The 18,327-nt window shown below is 59.7% G+C and overlaps 2 protein-coding genes across 11 annotated transcripts in view; one reads left to right on the top strand and one right to left on the bottom strand.

Moving 5' to 3' along the window:
- Positions 1–14,213, top strand: ZBTB7B (zinc finger and BTB domain containing 7B). Of its 10 annotated transcripts, none has more exons than XM_037733097.1 (5): positions 25–241; positions 7,528–7,667; positions 8,180–8,282; positions 11,877–13,036; positions 13,426–14,189. In XM_037733097.1, the coding sequence occupies exons 3-5, from the start codon at positions 8,187–8,189 to the stop codon at positions 13,889–13,891; spliced, it is 1,722 nt and encodes a 573-aa protein (XP_037589025.1). In that variant the 5' UTR covers positions 25–241; positions 7,528–7,667; positions 8,180–8,186; the 3' UTR covers positions 13,892–14,189. The 10 variants fall into 10 exon arrangements, with proteins under 10 accessions (XP_017368937.1, XP_037589025.1, XP_037589029.1 ...); XM_017513447.2 differs by having other exon boundaries at positions 100–241; positions 8,183–8,282; positions 13,426–14,198; XM_037733096.1 differs by lacking the exon at positions 25–241 and adding an exon at positions 5,617–6,273.
- Positions 14,214–14,659: 446 nt separating this feature from the next.
- Positions 14,660–18,327, bottom strand: part of DCST2 (DC-STAMP domain containing 2) — a 17,336-nt gene continuing 13,668 nt past the window's right edge. Inside the window, exon 15 of the mRNA XM_017513446.2 lies at positions 14,660–15,968. Coding sequence (XP_017368935.1) covers positions 15,752–15,968 — 217 coding nt within the window. The 3' untranslated portion in view covers positions 14,660–15,751. The remainder of the gene's footprint in view (positions 15,969–18,327) is intronic.

Consider the following 18,327-nt stretch of genomic DNA (forward strand, 5'->3'; position numbering starts at 1 on the left):
GGGGGGGGCGGGTGGGAGCCAGGTGAATGTACGGCTCTTGGCGGCCGAGGGGGGGCGGGCGGCAGGAGGAGGCAGAGGGCGGCGGAGGAGGAGCCCCCCAGCAGCGAGCAGCGAGCAACTGACCGCGGCCTTCTGACCAGGACCGGAGCAGGGCCCCAAGCCCCCGGGCCTGGTGGGGGACGCGCTTCTTCCCACACCCTGAGACTCAGCAGCTCCAGCCAGCGGACCCGACGGCTGAGAGGTGAGTGTACCCCACTTTTGTCCCCTAGCTCGGGGTTCACTAGACTCGAGACTACTGCAGTGTCCTTCGTCCGTCCTGTAAGTGGGACCCCCACACGCTTGCAGATCAGATTCCCACCACTCCCCTTCCCTGTGCTTTCCCAACACCCGGGTCTCTGGAATTGGTTTTAACTGGGAGGAAAGACAGAGAAGGAACTGCGGATGCCCCCCAAACCTGGGCGGAGGGTCCCCAGAAACTTTCTCTGCACTTCTCCTGGGATCAGACAGACAGGCGGCTCCAGGATGGAGAGGGGTTGAGGCGGCGCTGAGCGTTCCCCCAGTCCCCTTCGTGACTTTCGGGGGAGACCCCAGACCGGACCGAGTTGAGGGAATGGAAACGCTGACGGACTCTAACTAGGACAACGCGCAACCCCCCCCCCCCGCCACCCCGCGCCCCCTGGCGCGGTGGGTTGGCCCCAGGCCAGTTGCATGGGGGTTGGGGGGGGCGCAGGAGGAGCCGCGGCTTGGGGGAAAGTTACCGGCTGGACTATTCGGTTTCTGGCGCTTCCAGAGCCGCGCTCTCTCCAGCCGTGGTGGGGCTCAGCAACAACCTCCGAGCGACAGAGAGCGACCCCTCTCTCCCCTGCCTCTCAATTCCACTCCTTTCCTTCAGGCTCCAGTCCCGCCGCTACCTTTCCCAAGCCAGCTCATGTCCCCAGAACCCGAGAGCGAGGGTGGGTGACTAGGAAGAATTCTCCTACCTACCACCCGTCCCCCCACAGGCGCCGGCGCACCTGCCCCAGCCCGAAGTGGGGGTCGCTACTGTGTTATAGAATCTACAGAGTGCGCCTGGCAGAAGGCTGCCATTCAAAGGGGTGGGGGGCGCTGCTTTCAATTTCTAGCTTTCTCTCCCTCCTCCCACCCCATCCCAAGTAAGAGAGCGACGTGTCCCGGCCAGAGCGAGGTGGGGGTGGGAGTGGGGGGGCGGCGTGGGCAGCGGGTTGTGCCCGGACACGTGCCTGCCCAGGCGCCCCGGCCCTGCTGGTGTTTAGAGAGAGGGCGGGTCCCTGCCCCCCGCCCCGCACAACCCCCACGTATCAAAGGGCGGCTGAGACGTGGTGAGACCTCGGGGCGCCCTGGGGGCCGGGGGGGGGAGGCAGGGAGCTTGGGTCCGGAGCAGGGGAGGGGCAGAGGCGCCGGTGCTAGCTGACCCACAGGAAACGAGCGCTGCTGACCTAGTTTGGGACACCGGAAGTGGGTGCTGGGGAGAGGGGGAGACCGGCAGGCTGTCCTGGCTTCCGGGCCAGGTGGAGGGTGTTCTTGAATTGACCCCCCGCCCGAATGCTTTGGAGACCCCTAGCTGCAGCTGAGAATGGGAATGAGTCAGCGCAGCTATTCCCCCTTCCCCCAACTTATTCCTGGAGGAGGGAGACCGCTTATCAGGGGCGAAGGAACCAGATTGGGCTGTGAGGGGTTAAACCAGGATGGGAACTGTCTGTTCCCTAAGGGAGTATGTGTGAGTGGGGTTTGAGGCCTGGAGGATTATGGGGTTGTCTCCTGCTGCCCCACACACACCAACTGGTTTGGTCACCCCTGTACCCGCCTGGCACTGCTGGGAGAGCTGGCATGCAGTGGGCATCAGGTTGGGGAGGAGAGAGTGGGCATAAGGAGTGTTGTGCTGCGCTAGAGAGGGACATATTTGTGACTATGTTTGGGTGGTAGTGTTCCTCCTTAGTGGTAACTGGGGAGAAGGGCAGGGGGCTCCCCCTGGAGCAGCTGATGAAACAAGGAGAAATCTCTGTCAGTGCCTCTGTCCCGGGCCCCCGGGACCCCAGCTCCCCCAGCGTGCCTCTGTTACATGGTTGCTGTGGGCACAACACAACCTGCTGGCACCCCCAGACACTGTTCCTTCCCTTGGGTACCACACACCCCCATACTTGGCACAGGGGTCAAAAAGGGGTTAATACCACCAGAATGGGGCTCTGGGGAAGAAAGAAAGCAGTGCCCACTAGGCTCAGGTGTCAAGGAGACAGGCCTGCTCTAATGGGACTCTCATCACTACTCAGCCTGATGTAGACCCCAGCATCTGGAAGACAGGTGCTGTCCCCTTCTCCTTCCCCATGGTGCCCCCTGGCACCCAGGGCCCCCAGCTCCTCCTTGGCCTAGTGCCTGCCCAGGGAGGGTGCGGCGGGCGGGCAGCGGGGGCTGGGCTAACAATGCACCATCAGGCCCTTTGTGTGCCTGCACTTGGCACCCTGGGGAAGGGTGGGGGAGGGGGCCCAGCAGGCATGGGGGGCGGAGCGCTCTGGGGTGGGGACAGTGAAGGCTGGGGGAGAGAAGCAGAGAATGAAAGCAGGTGGGGAGGAAAGGGAAGTAGGTCAGATAGGGTGCCAGCCCCCCATTCCCAGCCAAGGCTGAGAGAACCAACCCCTGATCCTATGGCATCATACTGAGGGACAGCCTAGGACTGGGCATTTGGGGTCAGAAGTCACTGCTCAGGGGACTGCTCAGGTGGAGGAGGTTTGGCCTGGTACTGCACCCTTCTTAATGCCTGAGAGACCCAGTTCTCCTGGCCCAAGACCAAGGCCCCAAGATGAGTAGTGAATGGGCTCCAGGCAGGGCACTGCCCTCTGACAGAAGCCTCTGGGCCTGCTGCGGGGCTTCCTGCCTCTGGCCCGCTTGGCTCCCTGACCTTCCCGAGAGTTAAGACTGCCTTGACACCAGGCCTTAGGGCCTATGCCTGTTTTGGCCTAGGGCTGGAGAGAAGACTGGGGGAGGAAGGTGGGGACAGGCAGATGGATAGGACCCTGGCATGGGGTGTGCCCGCCCTGGCCTCTTCCCCCTCCTTGTGCTGAGTAAACTCGTGAGTAAACTTGACGTTTTGCCCGGACAGTTTGAAGTTGCCTCGCTGCCCCCTCCCCCCCCACTCTTGCCAACACATAAGCGGCCAGGCGCCAAGGTGAGCCTGGGGGACTGGGAGGAAGGGGATAAAGCTGCTGTCATCCACCATCAAGTGTTTGGTGGGTTGGGATAAGAAAGACCCCCACACCCAGCCAGGCCCAGGTCTTGGCAAGAGTCCTGGCTGGGGCCTGCCAGCATCTGTCCCAGAGCCTTGGGGAGCCCAGGAAAAGTAGCCTCAATGCAGATCTTCTGCCCACTTCTGACCTCCACCCCTACCAGGGAAAGGCACCCAGCTACCATCTGGCCCCCTCAGTTGCTTTCTTTAATGTTCACTGGCTGACTGGCACAGGGAAAAAGCTACTTTAACAAATTCTCCAGGGAGACCAGAGAGGGCTGCCCTTTTCATCCTGTCCCACAGCCTGGGATGGACATCTTAGCCCTGTCTTCCCTGCAGCCTCCAGCTGCCATGGCTTCTGCTCTGGAGGACAGCAAGGGTCTCATTTGCCAGCACTTGCCTTGACCACACCTGGGCCTAACCCCACATGTACCTCTACCATATTTACCGTCAGGCCTAGCCCTGATCTCCCCAAACCCCTTCCTTTGCCTGTTATCCTCTCCAGAACCAGGTCAACCTTCAGAGCTTCCCAGTCAGCAGATAACCTGTGCAGATTCAGGGGTTGAGGGTGCCCAGGCAAAAGAGGGCTGATGGCAGGCAAATGAAGCAGTGATTCCCCCATAAATATATCAATATGCTATCTTTTGACATCACTGATTTCTCTTATTCCTCCCAGGCCAGCAGAATGACATGGGGAAATGCCTTCCCAGTCCCTGACAGGCCTTGGAGTGGGGCTCCCCCAGGCCCTTACTTTCGACCTCATGTCTCTGGCTTCAGTTTCCTTCCTGTTTCCACCGTCCCCCCAACTCCTCCCCACCCATATGCCCCTTTCAACAGACATCCTCTCCTCCTTCCTTCCTCCTTTCCTCCCCCTTTGCCTGGGAGCAGGGGTCCTCTTTCCTCCACCATGGCCATCCTAGCCTTTTACCTCTTCTTAAACCTAGCCCCCTTGGAGATCCATGACCAAGTCATCTGTCCTTCCCATCCATCAGCAAGGCTCTGGGGAAGAGAACCCAGAGCTTCTCAAGGGGACTACAACTCCCAAGGTACATACAAAGCAATTGTGGTGCACACTGGGAGTTGTAGTCCTTGAGCTCTCAATTTGGCTGAGTCTGAAAGTGATTCTAGATGAGGGTAAAAGCCAGAACTGGGATGGGTTGGAATGTGGGTACCCTCTGCATCCCCCCACTTTATTCTTGCTGTCACATTGCCATGGGATGCCATGTACCCATGATTGACATCCATCTCCCTTGCTGAGACATGCTACCTGTCCTCACCTTAGTGCCCCACCCAAAAGATGCCCACGCCCTGCCCTGCTGCCCCTGGCAGGGGTGAAACAGAGGGGCCCCATGAACTCCCTCCCTGCCCCCTGCCCTCTAGGCTGGTTCCCTCCCTTTATGGGGATCAAAGGGCAGAGAGCAGCCCCACCCCACTCCCTCGCAGGCTGCAGGCACTAGGGCTCTCAGGAATTGCAGGGACTTTGGTGCCCAAGCATTTGCTTGGGCAGGGGGAATGCTGGGAGGTTGGCGCCTGGTGGTAGGGAGAGACACTGGCCCCCACCCTGGGGTGTGGAGCCTTCGTTAACTGCTCGAGGGGCTGTCCATTGCCTCCTAGGTTCTCTCTGTGTAGGCCCTGACCAATGTGCTACCTCTTGAGGATATGGCTTGAGAACAGGGTCTTAGGCTTTATCTGTAGGGCCTAGGGACCTGGGCCCGCCTGGCTGGCACCAAGGCATGGGGGTGACCCTCCCCCACCTCAGGCCCACAGTTGGCATGGGGCGCTGGGAGCAGGGGGGTAGGAGGGAGAGGAGGGCAGGACTGCCAGCATCCTGGTGGGTAGGTGCCAACCGGGCCGGGAGCTGGTGAGGGGCAGCAGGCCAGCGGCATTGAGCCAGCAGCTGTTGGGGGAAAGGGGAGGGGATACTTTAGGGGGCATTTCTGTGGTACCCCCAAGCCTAGCAGGACTTGAGGTAGCCTAATGTCTGGGGGACACTAGGGTACCCCTCAATCCAGGAATAAGGGACCCCAGGAGTTGTTTAAGTGAAACTTGGTGGCCCACCCATGTCTGGGCTCAGAGCCCTCCTGAGTTGCCCCTCAGGCCCAGGCGGGTCCCACCCAACCGGCCAGGGTGGCAGCAGCTTGCGCAAGGGGTGGGGCTAGGCGCTTCCCAGCAGATGCCCCCTCCCGGCTCCTTCCTCTTTCGGTGCCCACAGCTCCCCCAATCTGTCTATCCCCCTCAGGCCAGCCCTGTTCCCCCGATCCCCCGGCTATTGGGGGCTGGCACAAGTGCTGCCCCCTGGCCTGGTTGGCAGGGGTTGGTGCCCGGGCGAGGAACTGTGGTATGTGAGTGGGTTTGGGGTGAGGCTATGGGGAGGGCGGGGTGCCGCCTTGCCCAGCCCCTGAGGGCCCCAGCCCAGTACAGGGTAGGGAGAATTCGGCCAGCTCCCCAGGGGGGCTGAGGGGCCTGCTGGGGTCTGGAGGGCCTCCTTGTGGTCCCCATCCCACATACTCTGAGGGGCTGGGACCCAGGCACCTGTCACCCCTGGCACTGACTGTCCAGGGTTCCCCTCCTCCCTCTTCTGGCCACTGCCACCTCCGTCCCCTCCCCTCCCTTCTTCCTTCTCCTGGCCTCACCTCCAGTGGCCTCTCCCATTGCTCCTCCTCATCTCTGTCCTCCTGGACTGTCCCAGCTCCTACCTTTCCTACCCTCACCTTTTCCTCTTTTAGGACTGAGTAAGGACAGGAGCGGGTGGGTTCTGGGGCTTCAGGCACCACAGGCAGAGACTCTGGGCCCTCTCCCACGCTGCCAGCCCTCCGGTAACCCCTCCCTCCAAGCTGGGGGGAGGGGGGACAGCACCCAGAGGGTTAAGGCTGTAGGGGGGAGGGGCTGGGCCAGGTCGTGGGCGGCCCCTTTGAAGGAGGGAGCTGGAGCGGGGAACAGCCACCCAACCTCCCCCCCAGCCTGGCCCTCCCCCACCTGTCCCAACCTGCTGCCCCCAGGGGTCAGGAGGAGTTGCTGCCAGGCCCCTCAGCCTTCAGGTGAGTAGGCCCTGCTCTGGCTTGGGAGATCAGGCCCCAGGGGGGCTTGGAGGCCTAGAATTAGCCAAGGGTCAGAGGACTAAAAAACAGGCCAGGAAGAGGGTGCCCAGACTTCACAGGAGAGTTTAGGGAACTGAGGGCTTGAGGAACGGGAATGTGGGGAGGCCTCAGTGTCTGAGGGGACCCGAGCGGGTCAGCAGAGGGGCCTATAGGAGCTGAGTGATTGCCGGGCCAGGCCAGGAGGCTGGACAGCCTGGCAGAGAGCCGGGCTCCGGAGATCGGGCTGGGGTGTCCTCTGGGGCTGGGGGGCTCAGGTTTCTGCCGGCAGCTTGGCGGGTGTGGGGTTACCAGCCAGCTCGGTTACCCAGCCGGGGACACTAGGCTGGGGGGAGGGGGTGGGCACAGGGCAGACCCTGGCACATTGTGCGGTCTCCTCAGGCCCTAAGGGGAGCTGGCACTGCCCAGGCAGACCCTGCTGGGGACGCTGATGGCCAGAGTCTGTCCAAGTGGACAACTGCCTGGTCCAGGGTGGGCATCCTCTGGGGAAAGTCCAGCAGCTCCAGGGCTGGAAACTCTGACAGGCAGAGAGGCACAGGTTGTCCCCCCACCCCCACCCCACATCCGCTCTCGCTGCAAATCCCCCTCCACCACTCATTCTCCCCAACTGGCTCCCAAATTGTGGTCTCCGGCTTCATCCAGAAGTGGGGTGTGGGTGCCCTAAACTCGACCATCCTTTGGCGAGACCAGGCCTTGGAGGGCAGGTCTGGGCCCTGATTTAATTCCTCTGCCTCTCTTCACCCCTCACTTGCCTGGGGAGAAGGGAAGGGATGCTCGGAGCAGGGGGCCAATGGAGAAAGTGCAGAGGTTTGAGCAAGAGAGAACCAAGGGGAAGAGAAAGGAGAGGCGGGGACAGCTCCTGGGAGGAGGCCGAGGGACACTGATGTGGTGGAGGGGGTGCGGAGCTCCAGGAGGCCTGAAGGAAGGAAGCAAAGGGTGAACTTGCGGAGGGAAAACAAGGGGCAGAGAAGGCAATGAGTGGACAGAAAGAGGAGGCCAAGAGAGGGGCAAGAGCGAGGGCTTGGCAGGGGATATCCAAAGGTGGAGGGCGAAGGCTGGGAGAGTTGTCCTCATTCCTTCCTCCGCCATCTTTTATCTCCCTCATATTTCCCTTGATGGGGACTAAGGGGCTGTGGGCGATGGCTGGTGTCATGGAAAGAAAATGTAGGGAAGCATTAAGGGTCTCCCTCATTTCAGGAGCCCCAGAACCAGGATTGGGGGATTTGGAGCTGGGGAGAGACTTAACCCCCACAGCACCGGGAAGCAGCCAACTCCCCTCGCCTCCTTCCCCCTTCGTGGCTTGCGGTCTCTCTTCCCCGCCTCGGCCCCCAGGAAGTGTGAGTGCTGGGGTGGTGAGGTTAGGAGGGGGAAGCGTCATATGGGGGATGGGGAAGGCATGCACAGCTTGGAGGGGCTGGGGTGGGGAGAGATGGGCTCCATAAATGCCAGGGCATCCCTGGTCAGAGAACCTCTTCTTTGAAGCCCTTCTAGTCCTCAAGTGAGAAGAGGCTCAGCCCCATTGCTTTCCCTCCCCAACTGGGCAATCCAGATGGCTTCGGCCCCTGGGCCCCGGAGGCCCTGGGAAGCGCTGGGAGAAGCTGGAGAACAAGGATTCCTGGGTCCCTTAGGACTTTGGACTGGCTGTCCAATTTCCCCACCCCCCTGGTCCAGAGGCAGGCCAAAGCCCTGGCTTCGTGCAAACTTAGCTCCAAAAAAACAGGAAGAGAACCTGAGGCTGGAGTTGGGGTGGGGGTTGGAGGGAGAAAGGAGACAGAAGTAAGGGGGAGGGGTGGCCAGCCAAGCCACCAGGAGCGTTGGGAAGAGCCTCAGGTCTCTCCATCATCCCCGGCAGGAAGATGGTACAACCTGGTCCTCATCCTCCCTCACCCCATGCTGCTGCTCCTGGAGAAGCCTGGCCAGGCCTCTCTCAGGCTCCCTCGCAGAGCCTAGAGGTAGGGGCCTTGGAACCTGGGGTGGGGGGGCCCTGTGCTTGTGTCTCAGGCCCATATCTATTTTCTCCGACGCTAATCCTGGTTCTGCCTGCTGCCCCCCACACTAAGCCTCACTCCCCTAATCCCCAGGGTGGGGGGAAGGGGGCCCAGCTTTACTCAGCTGCCCTGTTCAGGGCCTCCTATCCTTGCCCTTCAGCTGGCTCAAGCCAGCAATGTTGACCCTGGTGCCCCCCAGCCCTGCACTGGACACTGCCTGAGGTCAGCACCTGGAGAGAGTTCTCGTCTCCCTTTTTCTTTCTAAGACCAGGCCAGTGGCCTCTACCTTTTGGTTTCTTGGTGTTGGACATACCCTGCCAGGTGCCCTTGAGCACTGACGGGTAGGTGATAGGCACTCCCACCTTTGCCCCCTCCCACCTTTCTCACCCTGAAGTCTTCCCCCAACCAAAGATGGGGCAGGCTTGACTCAGGGCCCAGTTTTAAGAGAGCTGCCCACCGGCTTGGCCGGTCTAGCAGGCCTGACAGTGAGGGGAGCCTGGGGGGATGGCGGGAAAGAGGGGCGTGATGGGGCGGGGCCCCCAGTTCTTCCCCCTACCAGGCAAACAGACCAAACAGACCTTGCCCGGTTCCCTGGCACAGCTGCACCCCCAACCACCACACACGCCCATGCCCACAAGGTCTTAGCAAGAGGGGGCATGCCAGACTGGGTGGGGATGGGCCGCCTTCATGGGGCGTCAGGGGACTGGGGCCTCTGGGATGCAGAGGTGGGAAAGGTGCCCAAGGTGTGGTGGGCACCCTGGCACCAGTGCCCTACCCTGGCAGAAAGAAGGAGGAGGACTTTGCCCCACCCATCCCTCCCAGATGATGGCTTTAGGAGGGCCCCCTTGGCCTGGTTGGCACCACCATAGTTCCAGGTGGCACCTATATTGACATGGGTGCTAGAGCCCTGGGTAAGGGTTGTGGGAGTTTCCCAGAAGCTATAGAACCTTATGAACACCCTCTCCTTCCCACGCATGTCCTCTGCCTCTCCCCCTCTCTCGTTGCTACCTCTTGGCCATGGGCATTGGATTTGGGCCTAAGGAGTTAAACACCCACCCTTGCCCAATCCCTGTGTGAGTTGCGTGGTGAACGAGCCTGAGCCTGTGACCTGACAGTGAGGTCAGCCAATCAGCGCCCCCACCACACCAAGTTGCCACGGAGACCGGCCCTGGGGTAGGAGAAAGGAGGCGGGCTTAGCAGCCGGAATGGGTGGGGTGGGCAGGGAAGGAGGGAGAGGGATGGGGTGAGCCACGTGCCTGCCAGTGCCCAGCTCCCAGCCAATGGACAGTGAGGACAGCCCCACCCATCCCCCTTAGGAGGGACAGGACCCACTTGGGCCCAGGAGGGTGCCTACCGCTGCCTAAGTGGCTGCAGTCACCATTGCTGCTGCTGCTCCTGCTGCTGCTGTCCACCTGGTTGGTTTTTGTTTGCTCCCAAGTCTCGGGGCCATTTGCCACTTGTACCATTTGTAAAGTACAGGCAGGAGGATTAAAGGGAACAGGGAGAGCTCCCAGGCAGCTTGGCTTCTGGGGAGAGAAGTGGTTTGCAGACTTCAGGTGGGAACAGGTGGGCCATCTAGGGTACCTAGATGTGGCTTACAAGCAGAGACAGACACGTGGGTGCCGCTCACCCAAGGTTTCTGTGCAGGAGCCCGAATGAAGTGGCAGGCAGGGAGGCAGACACAGACAATGCATTATGTCCTAAAGAGGAAATTTGTTGCTCTTGACTCCCCTATTCACTTCCCCCCCAAATAAAAACCTTTCCTCATCAATGGCCAGAGCTGAGCAACTGCTGGAGTGGCAGAGAGGACACTGACAAAATGTCAGTGGGACTTGCCCTAAGGATCATCTGGGCTAGCTTTCAATATTACACATGTGGAACAGGCCTCCACAGGAAAGGAAGTGACTTGTCCAAGGTCATGTAGCGAGTAGTACGCTGCTTCCCCCATGGTGATTTGAGGGAGTGGGCAGACCTGTCCCAAGTAGTTTTCTTAACAGAGGCCATTTGTATAGTGGAATCTAAGCCCAGGCTAGGCCAAGGCCAGAACATTTGTTGAATCCCCACTGCATATTAGGCATTGTGCCGTATTTGCTCTCATTTAACCCTCACCACAACACTAGGAGTCAGGTGGAATTATCCTATATTACAGACGAGGAAGGCAGCTGGGAGAGTAAATCACTTGTTTAAGGTCATGGAGCTCACTGGTGGCAGAGAGAGGATTCAAACTCAAGCCTGGCTGACTCCAGAGCCCAGCTCTTTCCAGACCTCAGCACTGTCTCCACTTGCTCCAGACCCACAAAATGTCAGGGCTGAAAGGCTGAGCCACTGGGTCTGCTACTCCCACCCCCTCCTTGCATAGCCAAGGAAATGGAAGCACAGAGAGAAATGACTTTCCCAAGGTCGTTCAGCAAGATAGTAGCAGAGCGGGGATTTAAAGCAGGTTTCACCCCTTTGCAGGCCAGACCGGTGCCCCAACCCCTGCCCGCACCTCTGCCAGCCTTGGGAGGGCTGACTGCTCCACACCCGCCTCCTGTGGCTGGGCCTTGGAGGGAAAAGGCTAAGGAGCAGGACAGAGGCCCTCTGGAGGCAGGGGGCTCTCCTAGAATGGGAGGGAGGGGTGGCAGCAGCTGAGGGGAGGTGGGGGGTGGGACTGGAACTTGGCTTATTGGCAGTGGGGGAGGGGGCGGGGGCGATGCTTATCTGTGAGGGGCAGGAAGCACCCGCGCCAGCCAGTGACACCCCAGCAAAGGGTGGCTGCTCCTTGGCCCCAGGGGGGAGGGGAGGATGTGGGGGGAGGGATGCTGGGAGCTGTGTTTCCCGTTTGGCGGGGGAATCTAGAAGGGGAGATGAACTTTTATAGCCAGGGGACGGGCACAGGAGGAAGAGGATGATGCTTGGGAGCTGCCTTCTCTTGTTTGCATATGTTTTACAGTGTCCCAACTGCTTTGGAGAGAGATAACTTGATTTAAAGCACCTGGCTGTGCCTGGTCCCCAGCAGATCTTGGTCCAGTGTGAGTCTGAACTCTCTCACTGGCCTCTCCCAGGCTATGAGGAGGTTCCATTGCAAAGACCGTTACCTCACTTTTCAAATGACTGAGGCCAGCTGCCGATACCACCCCCAGTCCCTCAGTCAGTTCTTCATGAAGCCCGAGCCGAGCCAGGACCCAGGCATCCTATCTCCCAGTCCACCACTCCTTCCAAAGAGATGGGGAATGGGGCAGGTGACACAGATGGATCGCTACGAAAGGGCCAGAAAGGCAGGGCTCCTGCTGCCACAGAGGCAGAATAGAATAGTATAGTGGTTAGGAACAGGGACTGGGCCCTGTTCTGCACTTAACTTGGAAAGTCTCCTCACCTGTGTGAACCTCAGTTTCCTTGTCTGTGAAACAGATGATGATCACACTGCGGAGCGTTTTGGAAGATGAAATGGGTGTAAAGTACTCAGAAGAGTGACTGGCAGAGAGTCATCCCTCAATAAGTATTGGCTAAAGTTGGTCCTCTTTCCCCAGACCCCTATGGGCTGAGCGCTCTTAACCTCCCCTCTACTTGACTCTGCAGGAGAAGATGGGGAGCCCCGAGGATGACCTGATTGGGATTCCATTCCCGGACCACAGCAGTGAACTCCTGAGCTGCCTCAATGAGCAGCGCCAGCTGGGCCACCTATGTGACCTCACCATCCGGACCCAGGGCCTTGAATACCGCACCCACAGGGCTGTGTTAGCTGCCTGTAGCCACTACTTCAAGAAGCTGTTCACTGAGGGTGGTGGCGGAGCCGTCATGGGAGCTGGGGGCGGCGGGACAGCTGCTGGGGGAGCAGGGGCCGGCGTGTGTGAGCTAGACTTTGTAGGGCCAGAGGCACTAGGCGCCCTCCTTGAATTTGCCTATACAGCCACTCTGACCACCAGCAGCGCCAACATGCCAGCTGTTCTCCAGGCTGCCCGGCTGCTGGAGATCCCGTGTGTCATCGCTGCCTGCATGGAGATTCTGCAGGTTAGTGGGCTGGAAGCTCCCAGCCCGGACGAGGATGACTGTGAGAGAGCCCGCCAGTATCTGGAGGCCTTTGCCACAGCCACGGCCTCTGGAGTTCCCAATGGTGAAGACAGCCCTCCACAGGTGCCCCTCCCACCACCTCCACCACCGCCACCTCGGCCTGTTGCCCGCCGCAGCCGCAAGCCCCGGAAAGCTTTCCTGCAAACCAAGGGGGCCAGAGCAAACCACCTAGTCCCCGAGGTGCCCGCAGTGCCCGCCCATCCCTTGACCTATGAGGAGGAAGAGGTGGCAGGCAGAGTGGGCAGCAGTGGGGGCAGTGGGCTGGGGGACAGTTACAGCCCTCCCACAGGAACCGCCTCCCCTCCTGAGGGCTCCCAGAGCTACGAGGCCTATGAGGGTGAGGAAGAAGAAGAGGAGCTGGTATATCCCCCGGCCTATGGGCTGGCGCAGGGGGGCGGGCCCCCGCTGTCCCCAGAGGAGCTGGGCTCAGACGAGGATGCCATCGATCCTGACCTGATGGCCTACCTAAGCTCCCTGCACCAGGACAACCTGGCACCAGGCCTGGACAGCCAAGACAAGCTGGTGCGCAAACGCCGCTCCCAGATGCCTCAGGAGTGCCCTGTCTGCCACAAGATCATCCACGGGGCGGGTAAACTGCCTCGCCACATGAGGACCCACACAGGCGAGAAGCCCTTTGCCTGCGAGGTCTGCGGCGTTCGATTCACCCGGTGAGCAGCAAGTGGTGAAGGGCCTGGTAGGGGCCATGGGTTGGGGACAGGGTGGGAAACCCCAGGTGGAGGTAGGTGGTACTGGAGAGGCTGGGGCATGAGTGGGTGACTGGAGTGAGGAGAGCAGGAGAAAGCAAGCCAAGGGCAATGGGTGGGGAGGTGTCTAGAGCATGGAGGATTTGGTGCCCAGGAAGGCACTGCGGGAAGCAGAGTGGATACTGGCAAGGCCCTGTTAAGCTACAGGCCAGCCAGCAGGGTGTCCTGGGGCAATAGCGAAGTTGCACATAGTGAGGGACAGTGATGGGAGACAAGCCTGGGGTGGCATGACCAGGAGGAGCCAGGGATCCCACTCTGAACACCTCCTTGCCCCCCACCCCTGCCTGTGCCAGGAACGACAAGCTGAAGATCCACATGCGGAAGCACACGGGAGAGCGCCCCTACTCCTGCCCGCACTGCCCAGCCCGCTTCCTGCACAGCTACGACCTCAAGAACCACATGCACCTGCACACGGGGGACCGGCCGTATGAGTGCCACCTGTGCCACAAGGCTTTCGCCAAGGAGGACCACCTGCAGCGCCACCTCAAGGGCCAGAACTGCCTGGAAGTGCGCACCCGGCGGCGCCGCAAGGACGATGCACCACCCCACTACCCGCCACCCTCTACCGCCGCTGCGTCCCCCGCAGGCCTCGACCTCTCCAATGGCCACCTGGACACCTTCCGCCTCTCTCTAGCTCGATTCTGGGAGCAGTCAGCCCCCACTGGGCCCCCAGTCTCTACCCCGGGGCCCCCTGATGACGATGAGGAGGAGGGGGCACCCACCACACCGCAGGCTGAAGGTGCTATGGAGTCCTCTTAAAGAGGGACGAGTGGCCAGGCTGAAGCAGCACAAGGCCGGGGACACCCATGCCAAGCAGTGGGAGCACGCAGGACAGACAGAGCAAGGGGTCTGGGGCACGGAGCCTTGCTGGCATCAGCATCAGCCCTTCCTCCCAGAACCCTCATTCCAATTCCAAGCTGAGAAGGTATTGGGGCAGAGGCTCCCCAAATTGGGGTGATCCCCCAAGGAGTGATACATATATTGTGTATATATTTACAGCTCTATTGTAAAAGTGGGGTCCCTGTCCCCAGCTGCTCCTGGGGAGTAGAAGCAATAATGTATTTCTGATTTGTGGGTCCCACTTCGGCTATGCGGGTTTCTAGGGGGTGGGGGCTTGGGACCAAAGCGTTGCCCCGCCCCTATGCCCCTCGGGGGTTTTGGCTGTGTACGGGGGTGAAGGACTGCCCCTCCCTTCCAAGACCCCTCCTTCCTAGTTTCTGTTCCTTTTTCCTGGCAGTGAATTATGCAAAAGGGGGCGGCAAAGGAAGGGTAGGTGGGGGAAAGCCAGGTGGAAGCTTGAAAGACTGGGGGACTGGGCCTGTAAGGAAGGAGCCATCCCAGTCCCCCTCCGCCCTGCTCCCGGCGCTGAGTCATGGGGTCCTGGAGAAGAAGGGGGCGGGGTGGCCTGATTGGCTCGCCCGCCCCTGGGGGCAGTGGAGGGGGCCCCGCCCAGCTAGGGGAGCCGCTCGGTTCCACTCCCCTCCCTGTCCCTCCCTCCCCGTGGCCCTGGGCAGGGAATGTCTTGTTCCCGCCGCTCCCTCCCCGGGGCCAGAGGGCAGGGCGGGCCGGGCGGCGTCCTACCCTCTTCTCCTCCCCACCTCCTCCCGCCCAGGTGCGAGCCGGAGCCGCCGCCACCGCTGCCGCCCCTGACTCACGCCGCCCCCGGGCTGGCGCAGCGAGGGGTGTGGGACAGGGTGAGGGGTTGGAGGAGCCTTGCGGAGAGCGGGCGAGCCGGCGCCATCTGGCGGCCATGCCCTGGGCGGCGAGCGCCCCCCGCGGCCACTGGAGCGAGCTGTCTTCGCGCTCCTCACCCACCCCACCTGGTGAGCGGCGCCCCCTTGCCAAGGCAGTGGGCACGGAGCTTCTCGCTGGGCCGCAGGGAAAAGGGCTACGGACCTGTGGAAAAGTGATCCCCTTCCCAGATCCTTGCCAGCCGGGCTTCCTGTCGGGCGGAGGAGAATAACCTCCTCTCTCTTCTTTTAGGTTTCAATCCACCCCCATTCTGTACATAGCCTCTTCTGTTGGTCTTGTTGAAATCTAGTTTCAGATTTTTTAACTACCCAATTCTGCTGGGGGTGGGGGACAACCCCCCTTCCTCGCTGGGTGCTGGACCCCTTTTGCAGCCTGGGCTCTGCCTTGCACTATTTCCCCTTCCTGGCCTGACGGCCCCTCCCCCTCCTTAAAAGGGGCAGGTTCAGGGGCCCGGTGCTCTTCCTCTCTTCCATGCACCCCTTTGCCCATTTGCACAGCTGCCCAGGTACCCCTAACAGTGGGGAGGGGTCACAGGGAGGGGGTAGCGGGACCAGTCCCTGTATCTATTTAAAAAGTGATGATGTAATATATTGGGGTGGTGGGGAGGTCGGGTTGTCCTGGGCCTCATCTTAGCATTTCAGGTGATGGGGGGAGCCCAGGGCTGGGGAGACCTGGGGCCCAGCCCCAGAGAGTGGGGACAATGTGGCCTCCCTTCTCCCTACTTGTGGCTTTCCCAGTCAGTGCCTTAGGGGGAGAGGCACTCCCCCCCTCCTATTTCCTTTCCCCCACCCCAACCCCCCACCTCGGGTGTAAGCGACAGGAAGAAATAATAATAATTTAAGATTCACACTTGTGTCCACTTTTGGTTTATTTGGGGGGTGGGTGGGAAAGATCTGGAAGAGAGGGAGGTGAGAGAGGGACTGAGGGTTCTGAAGCTGCAGTGGGGGCTGCATTGGGGGCAGAGGATGTCTCAGGTGGTCTGTGGGGCTCAGGGCTGGTGAGAATGCTGACAGGCTGATGGGCTTCAGGTAAGGGCTGCTGCCCATGCTTCCCCTGCTGAGGCCCCTTCTCCTCATCCAGGTCACTAGTGAGGAGAGGAAGGGGGTGGCCGGATCACCCACCTTCTGTCTTCACAGGTGCATCCCTGCCCCCTGCCCTGTCCCATCTGTTCAGATCCAGCTCCCGTTCTTTCCAAGCACCTCCTGCTCTCCCAGGCCCATGAGGCATACCAGCCCATGGCTGTAGATATTTTCTGATTTTAGGCTGATGGTGAGCGGGGGGGCAGTGACTTGCCTGAGGCCACGTGGCTAGGAAGGGCAGAACCACTAGTGACCTCAGTGGTCACACCTGCTCAAGGGTCAAACCACCCCCTCTGCTGACCCAGCTTAGCCCTTCACTGGGCCCTCTGGAACCTCTGAAAAGAAAGCTTTGCTTCCCCTTCAGCCTCCCGACTCATCACGACCTCCACCACCCCATTCACACTGGAATGTGCCCACTGGACAGTTTTCTTTGCAGTCCTCCCAAGTGGAGGCAGCTTAACCTTCTCAAACCCAGCTGGCCTGTACTGTTTTTTGCAAAGCCCCTTGCCACGACAGCTGTACCACCAGCGCTGTGGCTGTCTCCTCAGGCCTGCCAGACACCTGCCACGTTTAAGACGCCGGCTCTGGACCCCTGCTGTTTGTGTGGTCCTGCAACCTCCTCGTTAGAGGACCCATCCAGTTTTCTGGCTTCGCAATCCCTAACCTGCTTGGTCCTATTGACCATCATCTCTGTTCCGACTCAGACGTCCTTCTCAGCCTTGGCCCCTCACTGGATTTATTCCAGAGTTCTTCCCTGGCCATGACCCTGTGTCTCAGCCCCTCCTGTTCAGCCAGCTCTCCCTCCTGGCCACTGTCCCTGCTCTAACACTTCATCAAGACAGAGACCCTGGGCTGCCCCCCGCGGGCCTCAGCCCCTCCTCTTCCCCAGTCGTCTCAGACACCCTTACCAAAGACACCTCAATGCTCACTCCATCTTGTCCTCCTGACCTGCCCAGAAAAAGCCCTGCACCCATGAATCCTATTCATGGCTACCACATTTGCCAGAGAAAATCACATAACCAAGTGCACTGGAGCAATCATTACAGGTTAACGCTTCCAGCATCATCTAGGCCTTTGATGCTACCTGGAAATCCCTTAACCTCCCCAGTCGGCTTCTTTGCACGTTTCCCACAGCAGGTCTTTCAAAAACCTCTACCACCCACTCCTTGAAACCTTTATTCCACTCCCAGCCGCCCCCTCTTGCTCGCTCAGCAGGTGCTCTTGCCTCCTACTCCCCAGAGAGAAGCGAGGCCGTCAGGCTGGAGCGGGCTCAGCTGCTCAGGGGAACCTCTTCTCTCCACCCCTGCCTCTGCCAGCCTCTCCCTTCTAAGGCAGGCCACCTGGTCCACCTGGCCCTAGAGCCAAACCTCCCTCCCCAATGCTCTTTTACACTGCCTAAATGCTCAAATCTCCCTGTCCTTGTATCTAGACAACCCTTTCATTGCTGAATCCCCTTCAAGCTACTCTCTCGCTCTGTGAGGCTCTCTTTCTCTTCACCATCAAGCTACATTTTTTCAAACAACAGCACTTATTAGATTAAAAGCATTATCAGACTCCTGGCAACAGTGATGCAGGAGCCACATACCATATTTCTGAGTCCATTTGAGTCTCACTCTGTCACCCAGGTTGAAGTGCAGTGGCATGATCTTGGCTCATTACAACCTCCACCTCCCAGGTTGAAGTGACTCTCCTGCTTCAACCTCCAAAGTAGCTGAGATTACGGTGCCCACCGCCACACCCAACTAATTTTTTGTATTTTTTTTTTAGAGGCGGGGCTTGGCCATCTTGGCCAGGTTGGTCTTGAACTCCTGACCTCGTGATCCACCCGCCTCGGCCTCTCAAAGTGCTGGGATTACAGGGGTGAGCCACTGCGCCCGGCTCTAATTTTTTGTATTTTTAATAGAGATGAGGTATCATCATGTTGGCCAGGCTGGTCTTGAACTCCTGACCTCAAGTGATCCACCTGCCTCAGCCTCCCAAAGTGCTAGGATTACAGGTGTGAGCCACTGTGCCCGACCTTTCTGAGTCCTTTTTACCAGTCACCACTCAACCCATCGAGGCAGACCAGTTTCAGTCTTCCCGATGCCATGATAAATATTCCCATAAGCCACTCCAGTGAATAACTAACTACCTGTTGCCTGTCTTCACGTGATCCCACTTGATTTTTTTTTTAATCTTTTTATTTTTTGAGACTGGGTCTTGTACTATTGCCCAGGCTAGAGTGCAGTGGCACAATCTTAGCTCACTACAGTCTCAGCCTCCATGGCTCATGGATCCCTCCCACCTTAGCCTCCTGAGTAGCTGAAACTAAAGACGCATGCTACTATGCCCAGCTAATTTTTGCATTATTACTTTTTTATTATT

Source organism: Cebus imitator, unplaced genomic scaffold, assembly GCF_001604975.1.
Source record: "Cebus imitator isolate Cc_AM_T3 unplaced genomic scaffold, Cebus_imitator-1.0 Scaffold491, whole genome shotgun sequence".
In the NCBI taxonomy this organism is placed as follows: Eukaryota; Metazoa; Chordata; class Mammalia; order Primates; family Cebidae; genus Cebus; species Cebus imitator.